Genomic DNA, 19,128 nt, shown 5'->3' on the forward strand with positions numbered 1-19,128 from the left:
TTCAAGATGAGAAGCCCCATGGGACTCCAGAAGGTGACGGAGAGGACAATGAGAAACGAGGCGCGCAGTGAAATCCGCGGCACTGGCCCTTCTCGCTCTGAATGGGTGCTGCCGCCGGGCTGCTGGCTTGGCCTGGAGGAGAGAGGAGCTTCCTCCTATGTTCTCCCGCTCAGTGGCTCCCACCGCCTCCACTGCCAGAACGTCCCCCCCACCAGCGCCGCTCCGACCCCCCCGGCTCCGCCCCCCCCCCCCGGACTCCTCTTCCGTCCGCTTGCCCTGGACCACACCGTCTGCATCGCCCACGTGTACCACCTCGCGGTGGAGTCCACCTGCACCTCATCACCCCTGCGATGGCACCTTCTCTGTAAGTAGCGAATCCTCGCCCACCAAGGTAATCTCCCCCGGGACAGGAGACTCCCTCCCTTTCCATCTCCCACTGCCTCACTCCCTGGTGTTTCACACGTCCCCGGTTCCAGAGTAACCTCGCTGCTGAGGATCTCCAGAGTGGACTGAATTGAAACGAAAGGGCAATAAGGAAAGATCTACGTACAGACACATATCATCTTTTCAAGTCACCTCCCATCCACTAAGTCCCTTCAGGGAGCACTGCCCTGCTGTAGGAAACACGCTCTCTGCGGCTTCGAAAGTTACCCCCACGCTGGGTTGGCCTGACTGCAGGGCCTCTGTGCACTGTGTTATCTGTCTTTATTACTCACGGGGTGGTCCTCACCCAGCAGCTTCTGCCGTCGACACCTGGGGCGCTGGCTACACAGGCAGACTCCCAGGCCTCCTGACTCAGAACCTGCATTGCGGCACCCTCCCTGGGTGACGGGTACGCATGCCAACGTTTGGGATACGCCATCCCACATGCTCTCTCGTCAACACTGAGAAATCACCACAAATAAAAGGAAACCTGGGAATGCACATGAAACCGCAATGAGACACCAGGTCACACTTCACAGCCCTTGGGATGGCTACCACAGAAAAAGAACGAAAGAAAAGAACAAGGGTCAGCGGGGACACAGAGAAACGGGAAGCTCGTGACTGCTGGCGGGGATGTAAAAGGGTGCAGGCGCGGGGAGGACAGTCTGGAGGTTCCTCAAAACATTAAACACAGAACTACCACATGAGCCAGCAATCCTACCACTGGGCAATTCTACCCAAAAGAACTGAAAGCAGGAACTCGAAGGGATGTTTGACACCCACGTTCACAGCAGCATTCCTCACAACAGCCAACAGGCAGAAGCACCACAGAAATCCACTGATGGATAAATGGATAAGCAGTGGTCCGTCCACACAACGGAACAGTATTACTCAGCCTTAAAAAGGAAGGAAATCCTGGCACCTGCTACCGCGTGGATGGACCCTGAGGACATTATGCTCAGTGACATAAGCCAGACACAGAGGGACAAATCCTATAGGATTCCACTTACACGAGGCCCCTGGAGTGGACACATTCAGACACAGAGAGTAGAAGGGTGGCTGCCAGGGGCTGGAGGAGGGGTGGGCAGTCAGCATTCAGTGGGGACAGACTCTCAGTTTGGGAAGATCGGAGAGCTCTGGAGACGGTGGTGGTGATGGCCGCACAGCAACGTGAGTGCCCTTATTGCCACTGAACTGCACACTTGAAAACGGTTAAGATGGTAAATTTTACGTTACGTATATTTCACCACATTAAAAAAAAAATGCTTTGAAACAAGACAGGAAATCTGAGGACTATGGGAGATGCTCCAGGCTTCGCCGTCGCCCCTCGACCTTGACAGTTCAAGCTGACTCCGTTTTCCCTGCACCTACCACCGTGCCTGTGAAACACGTTTGAACGGAGCAAATCAGAACGTGTGGACGTGGGTCTTAAAGTTTCTCCGTCTGGTTTCTCACCCTCACCATGACCCAACAGGCATTAACCCACACCTCTCTGACAAAAAAAAAAAAGAAATGAAAAGAAAATAGAGGCCCTATGATGAGTTTATCTTATACACGCATGTAGACTGACCATTCAGGAGACCTGGGGCTCACGGTGTCAGCCTGGGGGTCTACGTCCAGCCCTCCTTCAGGGGGCTTGTTTGTTCAAGGTTCCCCACTACATAAGGGGCCCTTTGCCCACATGCACACAGTCAGGCATTTATGCCTACACGTTCAACCGTGAACATGGTTTACACCTTCGTAACACTGAGAACATTTAACTGTATGGGGGCGGAAGGACTGTGGTGGGGCTGGAAGAGAATCCCTCATTCCTACTTAGTGGTAATCAACAGACACCATCGAAAACGGAAATAAAGGAAAGAGAGAAAGAAAGAGGGAAAAGCAGCAGATTATTTAGAAACACGGAGAAATATAAGAGATTTAAAAGTGGCCGCCTTTGGTGAGCTGGAACCTGGGCGGGGGGTAGAGAAGGGGATCTGGTAATTCACTCTCTAAATCACGTCCATGTAGTACTGTCTCCGTCTGTCCCAAACACCACCACAGGCTGGCAGCTTAAACAACTACCACTGAGCTCTCACAGTTCTGGAGGCTGGAAGTCCAAGGTCAAGGTGCTGGCAGATTCAGTGTCTGGTGAGAGCCCCTTCCAGGTTCCCGGGTGGTGTCTTCCTGCTGTTTCCTCACCTGGAAGAAGGGGTGAGGGGTCCCTTTTATGAGGGCTCCATCCCCATGACCTCATCACCCCCAGAGGCCCCCCTCCTAACGCCATCACACTGGGGGGTTAGGTTTCAACATATGAATCTGGGGTGACATTCACTCTACGGTAAATACTTAAATTATAAACCATAAAACTGAAGTTACCCAGGTGAGGTAGGGTGGAGCACCTAGCGCGATACCTGGCGCAAAACAGATGTGTCATGAACGTCTGTGCCGTCCCTCACGTCACTACCACGGCAGAGCATAAATCACTGAGGTTCACGGGTGACCCTTCTTCTGTGGCTCAGAGAACACACGGCGACCGCTGGCCAGAGCAATCCACCAGCAACTCTTCAAAAAGGTTTCAGTGGCTTTGCATGAAACCGAAAAGCGATTCCAAGAAAACCTTAAAATAACCACCATCAGAAACACAGCTGTAAACGGCAGTGAGATACCATTTTTCACGCGTCAGGCAGAGGGGGGGCCGCCGTGCCGGGGAAGGTTCGGGCTCCCTTACGTTTGTGGCTGGGCTTCAATGATCAATGGAGCTTCCAGAGGGAGCTTGCCAAGAGCTATCAACATTACTTTAGGCACATCCTGCTGGGCCCAGCAATGCCAATTCCAGGGATTCCTCCCACAGAAGACCTCACACTTGAACAAAAAAGCAGCTTGTGTCCAAACATTGGTAACAACCCGACTGTCAACCAACAGGGGACACGGTGGACAAGTTACGGCAAGTCTAGACCATCGGGGATGACCTCCAAGAAACACTGAAGGGGAAGAAAGCTATTTGCTGATACTTTCAGGAACGGAACTGGGGGGGGCAGCCTCCAGAGTGGGAGAATTTATATCACATACTCCTATCTTCACTGACACCTGAATCATTTGAAAACTAAAAATAAATTTTTACAAAGGGAAGGGGGCAATTGGGAGTTACTGTGTAAGGAATACAGTTCCAGTTTAAGAAAATGAGAACGTTCCGGAGGTGGAGGGTGGGGATGGTTGCCCAGCGATAGAAAGATACTTAAGGCCACAGAACTGCACGCTTAAAAGTGGTCAAAATGGTACATTTTACAGCAATAAAAGAGTCAACATAAATGTGGCAACCCATTTCAACCAGGAAAAAAGAATCCTTGCTTAAAATGGGAGCGGGGTTTGAAAGCACCTATCTCCGAAGGAGCTCCTCCCTTAGCAGCCCGCCACCCAGGAACTGGTCGCCCAGGGGGTGGGGAGTCTATGGGAACCCCGGGCGACGGGGCCCGCGTCCTGCCGAGCTGAGTTCAGCTTTCACCTCGAGTCTTCCACCTCAGGGACCCGCGCGCTCCCGGTAGCGCCGCCGCCACGCGCCTGCGCACACCCCGCGCCTGCGCAGAGCCGGCGCCTGCGCGGACACCCCGTTGGGACAGATCCCCGCGCCTGCGCAGAGCCGGAGCGCGTCCGCTGGCCAGCGGGGGCGGGCTCAGCTTCGGCAGTCCATCGTCCGATCCCGCTCATTGGCTGAGAAGTGGAGCGTGGACAGGGCCGGCCGCTGATTGGGCGGCACGCGAGCAGGTGGGGCGACGCGGACCAATCGTGGGGCTGCCTGCGGCGCGGGTCGGAAAGGCCTGCTGCCGGGAGCTGGGATCGCGCTGTTTTTCGGCCATGGCCTCGGAGAAGCGGCTCGAGGTGGTGACCTGCACCGCGCCGGTCAACATCGCGGTCATCAAGTACTGTGAGTGGCGGGCCTCGGGGCCCGGGATGTGGGGGCCTTGCGTACGGGGAAACTGCGGCTCGGAGGGGCCGGTTTGGGCGGTGGACCGGGTCCTCCGCCCGCGGCAGGTGTACTGGGCCCTCGTCTGGATGAGATTGTGTGTCCGCGTGCAGGTATGAGGACCCGCCGCGCCCTCCATCTGGCAGGGCAGTGCGATCGCGGAGCTGGGCACCACCTGCAGCCGGGACACCTGGGGGCACTGTCCTTACGGGACGTCCGTCCCCGCGGGGCTAGACAGCGGGAGACACAGTCCATACAGAACGCGCGTCCCCGCGGGGGCTTGGCTCCCATGGTCACGCCCACTCTGCCACCTCGACCTGCTCTCCGTGTCTGTCTGGTTCTGGTCTCAGGAATGCTCTTGGGATTCGCTCTCCTTGCTCACTAGTGCAGCACCTGTGCCTAACAATGGATTTGAAATTTTGGACTTTCTGGAAGGTTTCCTGTGTTTGCTGTGATATGACAGGAGTGGAAGTGCTCAGCGGAAGTGGGGGGAATGCTGTCTCTAGGGTGTACGAACAGGGAGATTTGAAGAGTTTTCAGTAACTGGGGCTCCTGTTTGGGAGGAAAAGGCAAGGGCCTTATAATCAGAGCACTCAGCACGGCTATTTGTTGAATGAGTGAAAGAAGCAGTGAAGCAAGGGGTCCAGCACTGCTCTCGGGAGCTAAGTGAAGTGGGGGAGCAATCCAGGAGGGCTTCCTGAAGGCGGGGGCACAGCAGGAAGAGGACTTAGATTGTACAGTGAGAGAGCTGGGTCCAGGCAGCTGGAGAGCTGTGGGGTGGCAGTGGGGGTGGGGAGGGGTGGGGCGTTGGTGGGCGGGAGCAACAGTGCGCCAGTCTGCTGGGCTGGGACACTGACTGGCTTTGCCGTGGGCCATGTGTTCCAGGGGGAAAGCGAGACGAGGAGCTGATCCTGCCCATCAACTCCTCTCTGAGCGTCACGTTGCACCAGGATCAGGTGAGCCTGGGCTGGCGATACACACCGAAAAAATATCTACAAAACCTTTGTTTACAGATGGTGGCGGTAAATCCCCAGCCAACAAACGCTGCTCGACCCATCACCCGCTGTGAGGAGTGCTCAGCGCACAGGCATGCACATGCCTGGCCCCCTCCTAGGAGGTCCCTGCCCTGCATTCTCTGCCAGGAGATGGGAGTATGGGCCGTGCCTTGGGTAGTAGACGCCCATGGGGTGTTCCCACTGCCTGAGCCCGGCCCGCCTTGGCCTTCACCTCCAGCAAAGCCACTGCCCTGAGTGGGCGCCCAGGAGGGACCAGGGCCGGAAAGGCCCCTGCAGAGAGGGGTGCTTGGCCGATGCCCGCCACCCAGGAGGCCCTGCACTTTCTTTCCCAGTTAAAAACCACCACAACGGCCGCCATCAGCAGGGACTTCACAGAGGACCGGATTTGGCTAAATGGCCGGGAAGAGGACGTGGGGCAACCGCGCCTCCAGGCCTGCCTGAGGGAGAGTGAGTGGGGGCCCCGGGGATGCTGGGGTCAGGCCAGGCCCGCTCCTTCCCCTGTGCCCCTTCCTCGTGCTGGGCGGGTCCGAGTGCACAGAAGGCGCTGCCGCCACCACCCCCCACCCCACCCCCCGTACCTCCCCCACGCCCCAGGGGCCGCGGACGCCCGTCAGCACAGCTGGGTCTGGGCCTGGGGCCTGGGATCTCCCGAGAAGGAGGTCTGCATGTGGAGCTCAGACAGAGGCCGGTCCCACCATGCTTACCCATGGCACTGTCTTCTGTCCCTGCAGTCCGTCGCCTGGCCCGCAAGCGGAGGAGCGACGGCCACGAGGACCCGCTGCCCCTCAGCCTCAGCTACAAGGTGCACGTGGCCTCGGTGAACAACTTCCCCACGGCCGCGGGCCTGGCCTCCTCAGCGGCAGGCTACGCCTGCCTAGGTGGGTGCCCGGGATGGGTCCCAGTGCTGTGCCCCAGGCATAGGGCCGTGGCCTCGGCTGTGCAATATGTCTGAATGCTGAGCTCCGTGTATAGGACCGTGTGCGTGACAGAACGCTCCTCAAACTGGCTTAAACTAAGTGGGGATGATTACGTAGCAGAATCCCAAGGGCTGTGGCCAGCTCCAGGCTCTCAGACGGCCTACTGGGAACCCATCTCTCCCTCTGAATCTCTGCTCTGCCCTCCTCTCTGTTGGCTCACTCTCCAGCAGGGACCCCCACCCCCAAGCTGGGGGCAAAGGCACTTACCACAGAGGTGGGCAGTTGAGTCACGTCCTCCATGTAGCCTAAGACCAGTGAGCCAGGCTGCACTGGGGGCAGACGGCCTGCCTCGTGGACCCCCAGGTCCGCATCCTGGCATCAGACCCTTGACCAGTTCTGGCCCTATGCCCAGCGCTGCCAGCAGCCCCAGGCGTGCATGCACACTTTTTGCCCTCCGTGCTTGGGCCCTGCCTCAGTCAGCACCCCTCAGAGCTTTTCAGAGAAGCTTTCTCTGGCCCCTCGGCACACAGGCCTCCCAGTCCCCAGGGGGCTTCCCCTCCCGCCAGAGCCCCCTGCGGAGGCTGAGTGCGTGAGCATGTGGGTGCTGGATGCCAGCCGTGGAGCTGGGGGCCGAGCCTCCTTCCCCCAGGTGCCCCCCTCCCGTGGCACTGAGCACAGGCCGGCGCCCCTCCAGCCTGTCTGAGCCTCCCCGCCCCCATCACTGCCTGCAGCCTACGCCCTGGCCCGGGTCTATGGCGTGGAGAGCGACCTGTCGGAAGTGGCCCGCAGGGGCTCGGGCAGCGCCTGCCGCAGCCTGTACGGCGGCTTCGTGGAGTGGCAGATGGGGGAGCGGGCCGACGGGAAGGACAGCATCGCCCGTCAGGTGGCCCCCGAGTCACACTGGCCGGAACTCCGTGTCCTCATCCTCGTGGTGAGCTGGAGGGCCAAGCTGGGGGCGGGAGGGCCTCCGCAGCTCCCGGGGCCGTGGGCGTGGCGCACACCTCCCTCCCTCGCCACAGGTGAGCACCGAGAAGAAGCCGACAGGCAGCACGGCGGGCATGCAGACCAGCGTGGAGACCAGCGCCCTGCTCAGGGTGAGGCCGCGGCCGGCTGGGCGGGTGGCTCCCGGGGCGCTTGGAAGCCGGGCCCCGTGGCTCTGCTCAGCTCACAGAGAGGCCGCCTGCCTTGCAGTTCCGGGCTGAGGCGCTGGTGCCGGCACGCATGGCCGAGATGACCCACTGCGTCAGGGAGCGCGACTTCCAGGCCTTCGGCCAGTTGACCATGAAGGACAGCAACCAGTTCCACGCCACCTGCATGGACACCTTCCCGCCCATCTCCTACCTCAACGACACGTCCCGGCGCATCATTCAGCTGGCGCACTGCTTCAACGCGCACCACGGGCAGACCAAGGCAGGGGCGGGCGGGGCGCCCCGGGCCGCGAGCCCTCCTCCGGGGGCCGCATCTCCCTCTCGCTCTCGTTTTGGTTGCGCGGCCCCCCACCCTTGTCTCGAGCGGGTGGCCAGCAAGCACCGGGAGCTGGTCTGAGCCGGTCTGACCTCGTGGTTCCAGGTGGCGTACACATTTGACGCGGGCGCCAACGCTGTGATCTTCACCCTGGACGACACTGTGGCTGAGTTTGTGGCTGCCGTGAGGCACAGCTTCCCCCCTGAGTTGAACGGAGACAAGTGAGTTGTGGGTCCCCTCCCGGGAGGCCATAGCAGGCGGGGACCCATGGGACCGCAGGCGGTGTGTCCCACATGTGCCTCTTTGTGACCGCGGGCGCTACTCCCCTCGGTCCAGCCCCGGGGGCGCGCACGTGCCGCCCGCATCTCCTGTGACGGCGGGGCGTCTGGATTTCTTCCTCGCCGCTGTTTAAGGGACCCAGTTCTCAGTGAGGGGACGCCTGCCCGTGAGGGGCACGGGAAGTGTGGGTGGGGCCCTTTGATCTGCCACCCAGAGGGGGCGGTGCCACTTCTGGTGGGAAGAGCCGGGTGCTACCTTCCACACCACGTGGGACCGGCCCCACGACCGAGGACTCGTCGCCCTGGTCACCCTGGGGGTGGTTCGTAGGTTTAACACCAACCGAGCGTCAGCTGAGGCCTTTGCTTCCTAAGCTGTGTCCCCCAACGGGCGCAGCAGCAGCTGTGGGCCAGGGTGAGAGGCGGCAGCAAAGCCTCGCGGAGCTTTCCCGAAACCCTTCCCTCAGCAACGGCGCCAGGCCCTCGGCCTTCCCGCGCGGCGTCTGTGTGCCTGGTCAGTGCTCGTGACGTCAAGCCACCATTTAACCGCTCTGCGGTGTACAGCCCGGGGCGTTAAGAACGTGCTGGGCACCCTCGTCCGTCAGCCCCAGAGGCCCCGCCTCCGTCGATAGTCACGACCCCCCCGCCCCCAGCCGCCGCTGCGTGTTCCGTCCTGGATCTGCCTGTTCTGCACATGCCCCATCCCTGCCCTCCCCGTCCAGTGCTGCCTTGTCTCCTAGGTTTCTGAAGGGGCTGCCCGTGGAGCCTGTCCCGCTCTCGGATGAGCTTAAGGCTGCGCTGGGTACGGACCCCACCCCCGGCGGCATCAAATACATCATTGCCACTCAGGTGAGTCCTGGCCGCGCACCGCACGTGCCCTGCGGGCTCAGGCCCAGGCTGAGGGGAGGGGAGGGTGGGTCTGGAATGTGGGGACCCCCAGAACAGATCAGGGTCCCTACTCGGGTGGCAGGGTCGGGCTTTCCGCCACATCCATCCAATTCCCAGACCTGTGACCTGTGCGCCCAGGCCTTGGCCTCTACCGTCCACCCCAGGTCTGCCCGGAGGGGCCGAGGCTGTGCTGGAGGATTGGGCCCTGGGCCCGGCGTCACCAACAGGGTGTTATCTGACCGGCACTTCCTGGAAGGAAGTCGCTCCCTGTCACCTGCCCTGACGTTGATTCCTCACCCCCCTAGGTGGGACCCGGGCCTCAAGTCCTGGATGACCCTGGCGCTCACCTCCTGGGTCCCGATGGTCTGCCGAAGGCAGCCGCCTGACCGCCTCCTCAACGGAGCCGTGGCCGCCGCTGGGAGAAGAGGCCGCTTTGCTGGGACTGGGAACCGGGTGTGGCGGCTGCCCGGCCGTGCTTGTTGGGATTTGTGCGTGGCCGCCTGGCTCCGGGCTGTGGCCGAGTTGGACAGTGGGACGACGCCTGCAGGTGCCCAGGCGGTCAGGAGCGGGGCCGCCAGGTGCCTCACCTTTCCCCGACCTGCGCCCAGCACCTTGCTGAGATGGGAGCCTGGTTCCGGATCCAAGCACTGGGGGACCGAGCCGGCCAGTGGGGAGCTGCCGGCGCATCGCCAATAAAGGGCTCTGGCCCTGAACTCGGGGGTCACTCCCACTGCCCCCAACAGCAGCTTGACCACTGGAGATGACGGCGTGTCAGGGGTCCCCCCTCGGAGCTGGAGCACGGGCCACCGCACAGGGTGCGACCTCAGGACACCCCCGTGAAGTGCTCCGCCTGGCCCTGGGCCCAGGCCCCCGAGTGGGTACAGGGTGTCTTCACAGAAAGACCAGTGTTGTGTCTGTGGGGACCGGGGAGCAGCGCCAAGGCCGCAGTAAAGGCAGTTCGACGAGCATGCTTTCTCCTGGTCCAGGCAGAGCTCACCGAGAGGGCTGGGAGGGCGCGGCGGGAGATGGGGCTGGGACTCGACTTCTGCCCCCAGCTCGCCCTCTGTTGCCCAGCCACATATGGGGTGCTCAGCTGACCCTGCCCCACGGCCATGGCCACCACCGTGGTGGACGTCCAGGAAGGGAGGTGGGAAGCGGCTTTGCGGGCAGGAGCCCCTACTCAGCCCGAAGCTGTGGGTCTGCGACCAGAGCCCTCGCTCCAAGTGAGCTTCTCCATTCCTCTGAGCTGAGCGACCTCCCCTTTCGCACCCTCCCCATTGTCCTAACCAGCTGGGGGAGGAGGGGGAGGGATCTGAGCGCTCTGACCTTGACCCTGAAGGGGGGTCAGAGGAGGGAGGTGAGAGGACTGCCCAGCACCCCTGCACTCCGGATTTTCCCAGAAGCCTCCCACACGCTCAGCACCACCCCTCCCAAATTAGCCTCTGAGCAAAGGGTTGCCTGCAGAGGCCACACCTGTCCACACCCGCGCTAGCCCAGGGCCAGATGAGGCGGAGGCTGGGCCTGCGCTGACACGAGGCTCAGGGGTCCTGGCTGGAAGCCCCGCCCCCACTCGAGTCCACCGCGGCCGAGCTGGCTGGGTCTGCACGGGGGAAGGCCTGGGCCGGCTGGGTAGGGCCCCTTCCTGAGCTCCAGGTCCCAGGCTCTCGTGGCGGGGGTGGGGGACGAGGCTCCTGGGAGCACCGGGACCCCACCTGCCCCCAGGCCTGCCTGCCACCTGGGGAACCGGGGCTGGGGCGGGGCCAGCGGCGGGGCGGGGCCGGGCGGCGCCGGAACTCGGGGAACTCGGGGGACTCGGGGCGGGAGGCAGGCGGAGCTCTGGGGACGCGGGATCCGAAGTGCCTTAGCCGTGTCCGAGCCGGGTTGCCACCATGGGGCAGATCGAGTGGGCCATGTGGGCCAACGAGCAGGCGCTGGCGTCCGGCCTGAGTGAGTGGGGGGCTGCCGCGCTGGGGGCGGGTCTGCAGAGGGCGGCTGCGCCTGGGGTGAGGGGTGCCGCGGCAGTCCAGGCTGGAGCCCGGGCTGGGGAAGCGGGGGCCTGGAGGCCTCAGGCTATGGCCGAGGAAAGGGGGAGGGGCAGGCTGGAGAGGGGGCGGGAGAGGGTCCTGAGGAGCCAGAGACCCTGGGCTGCAGGCCAGGAAGTGGGAACTGAGGCCTGGGGGTGGGGGCCCCGAGACTGGAGACTCCAGCGGCAAGGAGTCTGGGGGCCTGTGTTGGGAGCAGGCAGCAGCCTCCTAGCGGAGCCTTGGAGCTGGGGAAGGGGATCCGGGGCCCTCCTGTCCCTGCAGACCCGTGCACACCCCCACCCCATCCTCTGTCCCTTCACTCTTCCACCACCCCCCCCACCCCCCCCCACCCCCCACCCCGTCACAAGAGGAAGTTACAGTCGGGGGAAGAAGCGTTAGCCCCCGGTGGTTTCCGGAGAGTCACTGCCCAGCAGGGTTGGGAAAACCTGGCCTGACCCACCCCTGCCTGGACTGGCCCCTCCTGCCCCGGGGGTCCTGGGGTGTGGAGGTGGGCTCCTTCTGCCTCCTGGCCTTGAACTTGGCCCATGGGGGGGCGACGGCTCTGTCTTTGGGGCCCAGGCCTGAGTCTGCTCAGAAGGCCATTGCACAAGGCGGCTGGAAACAGCCATGTGACCTCCTCCCACCCAGCTCCCTGCGGCTGCTTCTGGGGAGGGACGGCGCCGTCACCCCGCCGCCCTGCGCTCATGGGGCGGAAGCCCGTGCTGTAAAGACGCAGGAACCTCTCAGGAGGCGGCGAGGCGTGAAGCAAGAAGAAGCCGCTCACGGCTCTGCCCCTCCCAGGAAGGCCCCACACCTAGTCCGAGTGGGCGGGTGGGAGGACTGGGGGATACGGTGATGAGGAGGGTCTCAGCCCACCCCCGCTTACCTGGGACCCACCCCGAGGCCCCCACGCCCATCCTGGGGACTGGAGGAGCCGGCAGAGCTGGGTGCGGAGGGGAGCATTGTAAGGTTGCGTTCTGGGAGGTGGGCAGCTTTGGGGCACCAGCCCCAAGATTTGTGCCCAGGCAGACAGGCCCCCTTCTGGCGTCTCAGTGGCTGAGAACTCAGTGGGTCAGTACCTGGCTCTCCTCACTTCTGCCCAGAGCTGTGGTCTCCCCCCCCACCCCCCCTGCAATGACTATGGCTCAGCTTCCTCCACCATCAGAAGGGTCGGTTTGTCAGAAGTTCCCCCTTTTGGCTCCAAATTCCTCCTTTTGCTGACTTTTCCTCCCGATTCAGTACTAACTCCAGCCCTCCGGGCTGACCAGGCCAGGCCCGACGAGCGGCCCAGCAGCCCGTGCGCCCTTTTTATTGTAGAAAGTCCCATCTAATCAGACCATGTCCCCTCCAATTCCGACCTCTCCACCCCTGGCCCTCTAGTCCTCTGGGGCCCACCCACCCTGGCCTTTGCGGAAGCGGCTTCGGAGAAGTCTTTCCAGAGCGCACAGCCTGACGTAGCCAGCACCTCTGCCCACGTTCACCTTGCTCACCACTAGCTGAAGTTTCCGTCCCCATCGTGAGACCACAGCCCCATGGGAGCTGAGGCTCTTGCTGGTGATAGAGGCCCAGGCCAAGGAAGTTACACCCCCAGGTCGAGTGGCCATGGTGCTGCCTGAAGGCAGGGGAGGTGTCCCTTCCCTCCTGCAGCTCAGGGAGGCGCCGGCAGCGCAGCAAGCGTGAACATGAACGTAGCTGAGCCTGACACCTGCGGAAGATGATGAGCGTTCAGGGGCCGAAGGGAGGGGCGCCAGGAGTCAGGGCTTTTACCCGGTGAGATTCTGAGGCCAGAGTCGGGAAGAAACAGACCAAAAGATCATCCCCCGCAAGGAACTGTGCCATCTGCCACTGGAGCCTGGACGAAGAAAGTCTCGAACAAGACAAAACCGCTGGAAACTCAGGCCTGTACTGCGCATGGGGTGGGGGGGGGGCTGCCACAGGGCCCACTGACCAGGAAGTTCAGGTCACCGGAAAGAACTACTGAAGGATGTGCTACCGCGAGAGCGAAGCTGGGTCCAGAGAGAAGGACGGCAACGCCAGCGTGAAGACACTGGCTGTAAATCATTAATAACCGTGGGTAGTTTGGGGTGAGACTGAAGTTAAACCTTCTAAAGTCCACATGCGGTTCAGGAAGAGGAATTTTAAAATTAAAGTTTGAGCAAGTCAGCAGAAGGCAGAAGAAGCAACAGAAAAGCTACCTCAAGAGAAAACACAAGAGAGCGAAGTAAGTTACCTGCAAGCACAGTCGATAAAAGGTGTTAAATTCACTCAGATTGCTTAAACCATAAAGAATCTAGCTCTATCGGCTTATTCATTACAGCCCACGACCAGAAGCAACTGACACGTCCCAAAGACAGGAGAATGGATAAATACATCGTGGCGGATTCACACAGTAGGAAACTACCCAACAAGACAAAAAGTGAGCTGGAGCTCCATGCAAACCACCGCAGGAAGGGCCTGGACAAACCTTCAGTTCGGCAAAAAAGGGCCCTCGGGGAACTTTCTGGGGTGGCGGGAATCTTGATTCGGGTGGAGATCACGTAGGGGGTCACACATGTAAAAAGTCTGTGCACTTTATGTAATCGTTATACCTCAATGAATGACTGGAAATCCTGGGGACAGCTGGTGGTGACGGTGTCAAAACAATGTGAATGTGCTTCACGGCACTGAGCTGTTCACTGATTTTACCGCAATAGAAAAGAAAAAGATTACTGGGGAGGAAAGACAGAGATACGCTTGCTCGCGGCAGGTGCACACAGGGCTGCAGGTAAAGGGCTGGAGAGACCAAGTCCACTCAGAACTGCATGAGACAAAACACATGAATGGGGGCGTCCAGGACACCCCCAGCCGGGAGAGAACGTCCACGCAGCCGGTACAGAGTCAGCAACCAACAGTGCAGTCTTTAAATGCATCGAGCAAACACTCAGCGTGTTGAGGGTCAGGGGCCTGGGGAGTGTGTCCAGGCTGGAGCCCAGGCCTTTCCTCTCCCACACATCCCTCAGCAGCTCCTCAGGCCCCTCCCTGGCTCGAATGCTGCTTCCCAGGGGAAGGCGTCCCGACCCCCATGCCTACGGCCATTCCCCATCACCGGCCAGGGGCTGCACCCACCTGGGTCCCCTTCCTGGGCTAACATGGTGGCAGACAGAGGGCAGCTCTGTGGTGCACTGGTGGCCCCTCTGGGGGAGGGGGAGCACAGGGGCGCGGCCGGAGCCCCTGCAGGCATGGGGTGGGGCACCTGCTAACCTGCTTCTCCTCTGTCCACAGTCCTCATCACCGGGGGCATTGTGGCCACGGCCGGCCAGTTTGCCCAGTGGTACCTGGGCGCATACTCCATGTATCCTCCCGCTGCACATCCCAGGTCGGGGTGGGGGGATAGAGATGCCGCTGCCCCTGGAAGGCAGGAGGGGCTCATAGGAGGGAGGTGACAGACCACCGGGCTGGGCCCTGGCGGGGTGGGAGGTGTCAGTGCCCCCTGAGGGTGGCACTGAGGCCTCGGGAATGCTCGGGATCCCCTCCACACCCCCGTCTATCGGCCACCCTCCCTAGCCGGCCGGGCCTATCCACGAGGGGACCGGGTCCCCCCTTCCCCCCACCAGCCCAGCTGTTACAGGCTCTCTGGAGGCCAAGGCAGGCATGGGGGGAGGGAGGGCACAGGACAGCAAAGGAGGCAGCAAAGTGGCCAGAGCTATGGGAATCCCGTCCAGCTGTTTCCCAGCTGCATGACCTCAGGCAGCGGCCGCACCTCTCTCTTTTCTCATCAGCAAAGGGGGCTCACTGCGGCCCCTCAGGCTGAGCTGGGCTCTTCCTTAACCGCAGCTTCAGAGCGGCAGGTGTGTTGATCTGCCTGCTAGAGTACCCGCGGGGTAAGAGGAGCAAGGGCTCCACCATGGAGAGGTGGTGAGTGTCCCTGCCCTGCCCTGGCGGCCTCCCCAGGAGCCGTAACCACGCGGGAGCCTGGTCCTGTCCCCAGCGCCAGCCCACTGGGTGTCTGCCCAGCCGCTGAGCCCCTGGGCCCCTGGGCCCCTGGGAGGAAGAGCCGGGCGCTCTGGGCCGGGGTGGGCGGTGGGTGTGCTGAGCTGGACGCAGTCTGTCTCCCCTCCCTCCCTCTGCCTAGCGGACAGAAGTACCTGACCAGAGCGGTGAAGGTGTTCGGGCCCCTCACCAGCAATTACTACATCCGGGCCTTCCTTCACCTTGGGTGAGTCTCTGCCCACTTGGGATCACCAGCACCGCCAGCAGAGGACTGCTGGGGTCAAGTTAGGCCCCTCCCGGGCTCTGCCAGAGGTTCCCTAAACCTGTATCTGTCATTACTTACAAGGTAATGATTCACCCCAGCCTGGTAGCTTAAGTCAGGAATAATCAGTGTTCTGGGGTTGACTGGGCTCAGCTGGGCGGTTCTGCTCAGCCGTCCCACAATGAGTCTGGTGGTCGCCACCGGGGAGACCGCCACGCGCAGCGCCCCTGCGGCTGCTTGGGCCTCCTGCCTGGGTGGCGGCTGGGGGCCCAGCGCCCTGCCCCTATGTCTGCCCGGTTTGCCCTGTGCAAACCAGGCAGAGAACAGCTCCGGGGCCGAAGTTAGAAGCCCAGCCTGGGCAGCAGTGGGCATCCCCTCCGCTCAAGATCCTGGGGGCTTTGTCCTGAGATCCTGTGGTCTCTGACCAAGGCCTGGGGCTGCAGACCCCCCTTCTGACTGTCTTCCGTCCTCCACCCCCTCCCCAGGCTGTCGGTACCTGCCGGCTTCCTGCTCGCCACCATCCTGGGCACAGCCTGCTTGGCCATCGCAAGCAGCATCTACCTGCTGGTGAGTAGCGTCCTCCGTGGTCAGCCCCGCCGGTCCTTGACAGCCTTGGCCCCGTGGCTGGCCCTGCAGGCTGAGCCCGTGTCCTTGCTCACGTCGTGGGGACAGTTCCAATGTAGCCTCCATTCTGGCCCATCTAACGTGCTGGCCGTTCCCCTACGTCCTCTGTAACCTGCGCTGCAGCCCTGCGCGGTGGGAGGTGGGGCCCCCACTTCACAGACAAGCGGCGGAAGCTCAGAGAGGGGACGTGGCTGGCCCAGGTCACACGGCCGGCAGGCCCGGCCTGGACTGGGATCCGCTGCTCAAAGGTTTCTCATCCAGTTCGGGATGCCGTCAGGAGCTCGTGAGCAGGGCAGATGCCATGTGCAAAACCCTTGGGGCTGGGTTTGCCTGGAGTCCAGGTTCGTCAAGGGGCCCCTTGTCAGTGAGGCTGGACAGGGCAGGGGGCGGTAGGGATGGGGCGGGGGCCCCACCAGGCGCAGGCTGCCGGACGCTCGCTGTTCTCCCGCGCGTGGTGCCCCTGACCCTCCGAGCCGCGGTTCCAGCCCCACCACGGCCACCAGCTTCAGTCAGGCCGACAGGGCCTGATGATTTCGACTTGATTGCTCCGCTGATGACGAGCTGGCCGCCGCCTCATTCGCTTCAGCTGTCTCAGTGCTTCTGCGCTGCCTGGTCAGACCTTTTGCCCATTTTCCTATGGGGGTTTTGTCTTTTTCTTGTTAGTTTGCAGGAGTGTCATGTGTATTTTAATTGTGAATCCTTTGTAAGTTTTAGCCACTGTGGGTACTTCCTCCTTCTCTATTAAGGATCTAACTTTGTCCGTGAATTCTTCACTGAGCAGAAGTCTGTCTGTCTAATATATTTATTTGCTTTATAGTTTGTGCTTTTTAAAAATGGCTTTTCCTGCCCCTATGCCATATTTTCCTCCATTCTTTTCCTTCAACTTTCTAGTTTTACCTTCTGGGATAGAGTGTTCTAGTTTTTTTTTTTTTTTTCTCTTAATTAATTTATTTTTTGGCTGCGTCGGGTCTTCGTTGCCGCACACGGGCTTCCTGTAGTTGCAGAGAGCGGGGGCTACTCTTTGTTGTGGCTCACAGGCTCTAGGCGTGCGGGCTTCAGTAGTTGTGGTTCACGGGCTTTAGCAGTCGTGGCACGAGGGCTCAGTAGTTGTGGCACGAGGGCTCTAGAGTGCAGGCTCAGTAGTTGTGGTGCACGTGCTTAGTTGCTCCGTGGCATGTGGGATCTTGCCAGACCAGGGCCCGAACCCGTGTCCCCTGCATTGGCAGGCGGATTCTTAACCACTGCGCCACCAGGGAAGCCCCAGTGTTCTAGTTTTTAACTTAGCAGGCGTGATTCTAGAAATTCACTTTATTCTTATGCTTCATAAAGTCTATGCTGTCACATATTTTTTGTATCAACTAATGTATTAGGGGAGACAAAATGAAAGATACACGTTCTCAGGTCCACTTGGCCTCTGGCCCTGGAGTCTGCATTTCAGCAAATTCCCTGGGCTGTGCACTCTTCCTCCTCAACACACCTGGGTCCCTGGCCTCCGTGGCCACCCTCCTGGGCCTCTCCCCACCCGCCTCCCCCAGAGCTGCCGGCCTCAGTTCAGCATCATGGCCACCCAGGCCTGGGCTTCTGTCCTGCTCCTGGCCCTTAGTCCCTGGGAAGAAGGCTGGTCTTGGGCTGTGTACCTGGAAGCTGCCTCCAGGGGATCTTTCAGGAGCCCCGGGGTTCAGCACCCCTTGCCCTTGTGGGGCCCCTTGTGTTGTGGTGAAATAGCTAGGTTCTGACTGTGTGGCCTCAGGCCCATCAAATAACCTCTCTGAGCTCCAGTCCCCTCAGGTCTCACTGAATTCGGTCGTGTCCTGGCTTCTGGCGGGGGTGGGGGAGCGCAGGGGCGGGGAGGCCGTATGGCGGGGCGGGGCGGCCTGGGAGGACCCCAGCCCAGCCCCTCCATGTCCTGCAGGCGGCTATCCATGGGGAGCACTGGACCCCCATCGAGACCAAGCCCAAGGAGCGGCCGCAGGTGGGGGGCACCATCAAGCAGCCACCCAGCAACCCCCCGCCCCGGCCACCAGCCGAGGCCCGCAAGAAGCCGAGTGAGGAGGAGGTGGCAGGGGTCCCTGGGGGTGGCCCCCAGGAAAACCCCATGCCGGTGACTGATGAGGTCGTGTGACCAGGGCCTCGAGCCACTCCCGTCCCGCCAAAGCTTCGAGGGCTTCTCCTGCAGACGGGTGGGGGTGGGCAGCCCCCAGCCCAGGGCACCCCCTTTTCTGCAGACTCCTTCAGGTTCACCGGCAACAGGGCTGTCATCTTCCTCACTGGCACTGGGATCTCAGTGCATCGCCTGTTCCATGAAACACGTATCTGGAATTCCAACTGTCTGTGTTTCTACGCTGGAAAAGAACGTCTCAGGTCTGGGGGGAGGGTGTGTGTGTCCCCCCAGCTCCCTGACCTGCTAGGACTCACCTGCTGCAGCACCCCTTGGACCACCCTGGGGCCAGTGTGCCGTGGGCAAGGTGCCCACTTGGGACTTCCGCCCCAGCCAGGTCGCCAAAATCGTTAGCAAACCAAACTCGGGTCTGCTCAGCCCTGCACAGCAAAGCCAGTCTGCTGACACGCGCTGTGGTGAAGGCAGGCGCAGGGTCTACTGCGGGCACCAGCAAGGAGTCCGGGCAGCTCGTGCTCAAAAGCCCCCAACTCCCTGGTGGCTTTCAGGGAAAGGCTTTTAAAGACAGAGGGAGGGAGGGAGGGAGCGTGGGGGAGTCATCAGCGGGTGAGTGAACCCAAAGTGGGTTCGGTTAACACGTACACACCCACACACCATACATGCCCCCGCGCACACACCGCACACACACCACAGTAGCCATGGCGGGCCCAGGAGCCCCTGTGGCCCCGAAGCTTTGCCTGGCTTCAGCTCACACCCCAGCCTGGGAAGCCCCTTCCTTCCCCGGCACCCACTCCCCCGAAGTCTGGAAAAGCCCTTAAATCGCTCGCCTCCTGCTCTCACACTTTCAGAGCTGGGGGTCTCTAGGGACCTCTGGCCTGGAGGGCACACTGCGTGTCAGCCAACACTCTTCGTCTTCAGCGTAAATCCAGTCGGCCCACCGTTCCTCCGCCCCCACTCCCAGACCACTCCCAGCACTGCCCTGTCCCGCCCGGTGCCCGGCTCGGAGCCCACAGGCTCCCATAGCCCAGGACGGACACTGTCTCCGGCCCCCGCCCGCACCTGCTGTGGCCCTTGTCACCCCGTCCACTGGGCTCCAGCCACACTGCCCCCCGGGCACAGGCAGGCCACCTTCTCAGCCTCTGCACAGGCCATCCCCTCTGCCTGGAGCACTGGGCCCCGGATGGCCACTCAGGTGGTGCCCAGGTGG

The 19,128-nt window shown here is 61.6% G+C and overlaps 2 protein-coding genes and 1 long non-coding RNA gene across 3 annotated transcripts; 2 read left to right on the plus strand and 1 right to left on the minus strand.

Annotated features, from left to right (window-relative positions):
* Positions 1-348: 348 nt before the first annotated feature.
* Positions 349-3,971, minus strand: LOC307178932. Its single transcript, XR_013825311.1, has 3 exons — positions 3,908-3,971; positions 2,817-3,022; positions 349-2,604 (listed from the first exon to the last, which is right to left on the minus strand). It is a non-coding gene; the product is annotated as an uncharacterized lncRNA (long non-coding RNA).
* A 220-nt stretch (positions 3,972-4,191) lies between these two features.
* MVD (mevalonate diphosphate decarboxylase) lies at positions 4,192-9,903 on the plus strand. The gene is made up of 10 exons (XM_079906986.1): positions 4,192-4,327; positions 5,252-5,322; positions 5,715-5,829; positions 6,114-6,260; positions 7,031-7,230; positions 7,319-7,393; positions 7,491-7,709; positions 7,869-7,984; positions 8,779-8,887; positions 9,232-9,903. The coding sequence occupies exons 1-10, from the start codon at positions 4,258-4,260 to the stop codon at positions 9,310-9,312; spliced, it is 1,203 nt and encodes a 400-aa protein (XP_079763112.1). The 5' UTR covers positions 4,192-4,257; the 3' UTR covers positions 9,313-9,903.
* An 836-nt stretch (positions 9,904-10,739) lies between these two features.
* Positions 10,740-18,273, plus strand: CYBA (cytochrome b-245 alpha chain). The gene is made up of 6 exons (XM_079907649.1): positions 10,740-10,873; positions 14,212-14,281; positions 14,770-14,844; positions 15,062-15,145; positions 15,667-15,748; positions 17,718-18,273. Exons 1-6 carry the CDS (start codon positions 10,816-10,818, stop codon positions 17,925-17,927), a joined length of 579 nt encoding a protein of 192 aa, XP_079763775.1. The 5' UTR covers positions 10,740-10,815; the 3' UTR covers positions 17,928-18,273.
* The last annotated feature ends 855 nt before the right edge of the window (positions 18,274-19,128 follow it).

This window comes from Stenella coeruleoalba, assembly GCF_951394435.1.
Source record: "Stenella coeruleoalba genome assembly, chromosome: 20".
In the NCBI taxonomy this organism is placed as follows: domain Eukaryota; kingdom Metazoa; phylum Chordata; class Mammalia; order Artiodactyla; family Delphinidae; genus Stenella; species Stenella coeruleoalba.

What these genes read in the sequence shown, in the direction of transcription:
- MVD (XM_079906986.1), top strand. Translation starts at nt 4,258, where the DNA reads ATGGCCTCGGAGAAGCGGCTCGAGGTGGTGACCTGCACCGCGCCGGTC. An exon ending in CCAGGCCTGCCTGAGGGAGA is followed by an intron (nt 5,830 to 6,113) that starts GTGAGTGGGGGC and finishes CTGTCCCTGCAG; the next exon opens with TCCGTCGCCTGGCCCGCAAG. An exon ending in AATACATCATTGCCACTCAG is followed by an intron (nt 8,888 to 9,231) that starts GTGAGTCCTGGC and finishes TCACCCCCCTAG; the next exon opens with GTGGGACCCGGGCCTCAAGT.
- CYBA (XM_079907649.1), top strand. Translation starts at nt 10,816, where the DNA reads ATGGGGCAGATCGAGTGGGCCATGTGGGCCAACGAGCAGGCGCTGGCG. An exon ending in GGCTCCACCATGGAGAGGTG is followed by an intron (nt 14,845 to 15,061) that starts GTGAGTGTCCCT and finishes CCCTCTGCCTAG; the next exon opens with CGGACAGAAGTACCTGACCA. An exon ending in CAAGCAGCATCTACCTGCTG is followed by an intron (nt 15,749 to 17,717) that starts GTGAGTAGCGTC and finishes CATGTCCTGCAG; the next exon opens with GCGGCTATCCATGGGGAGCA.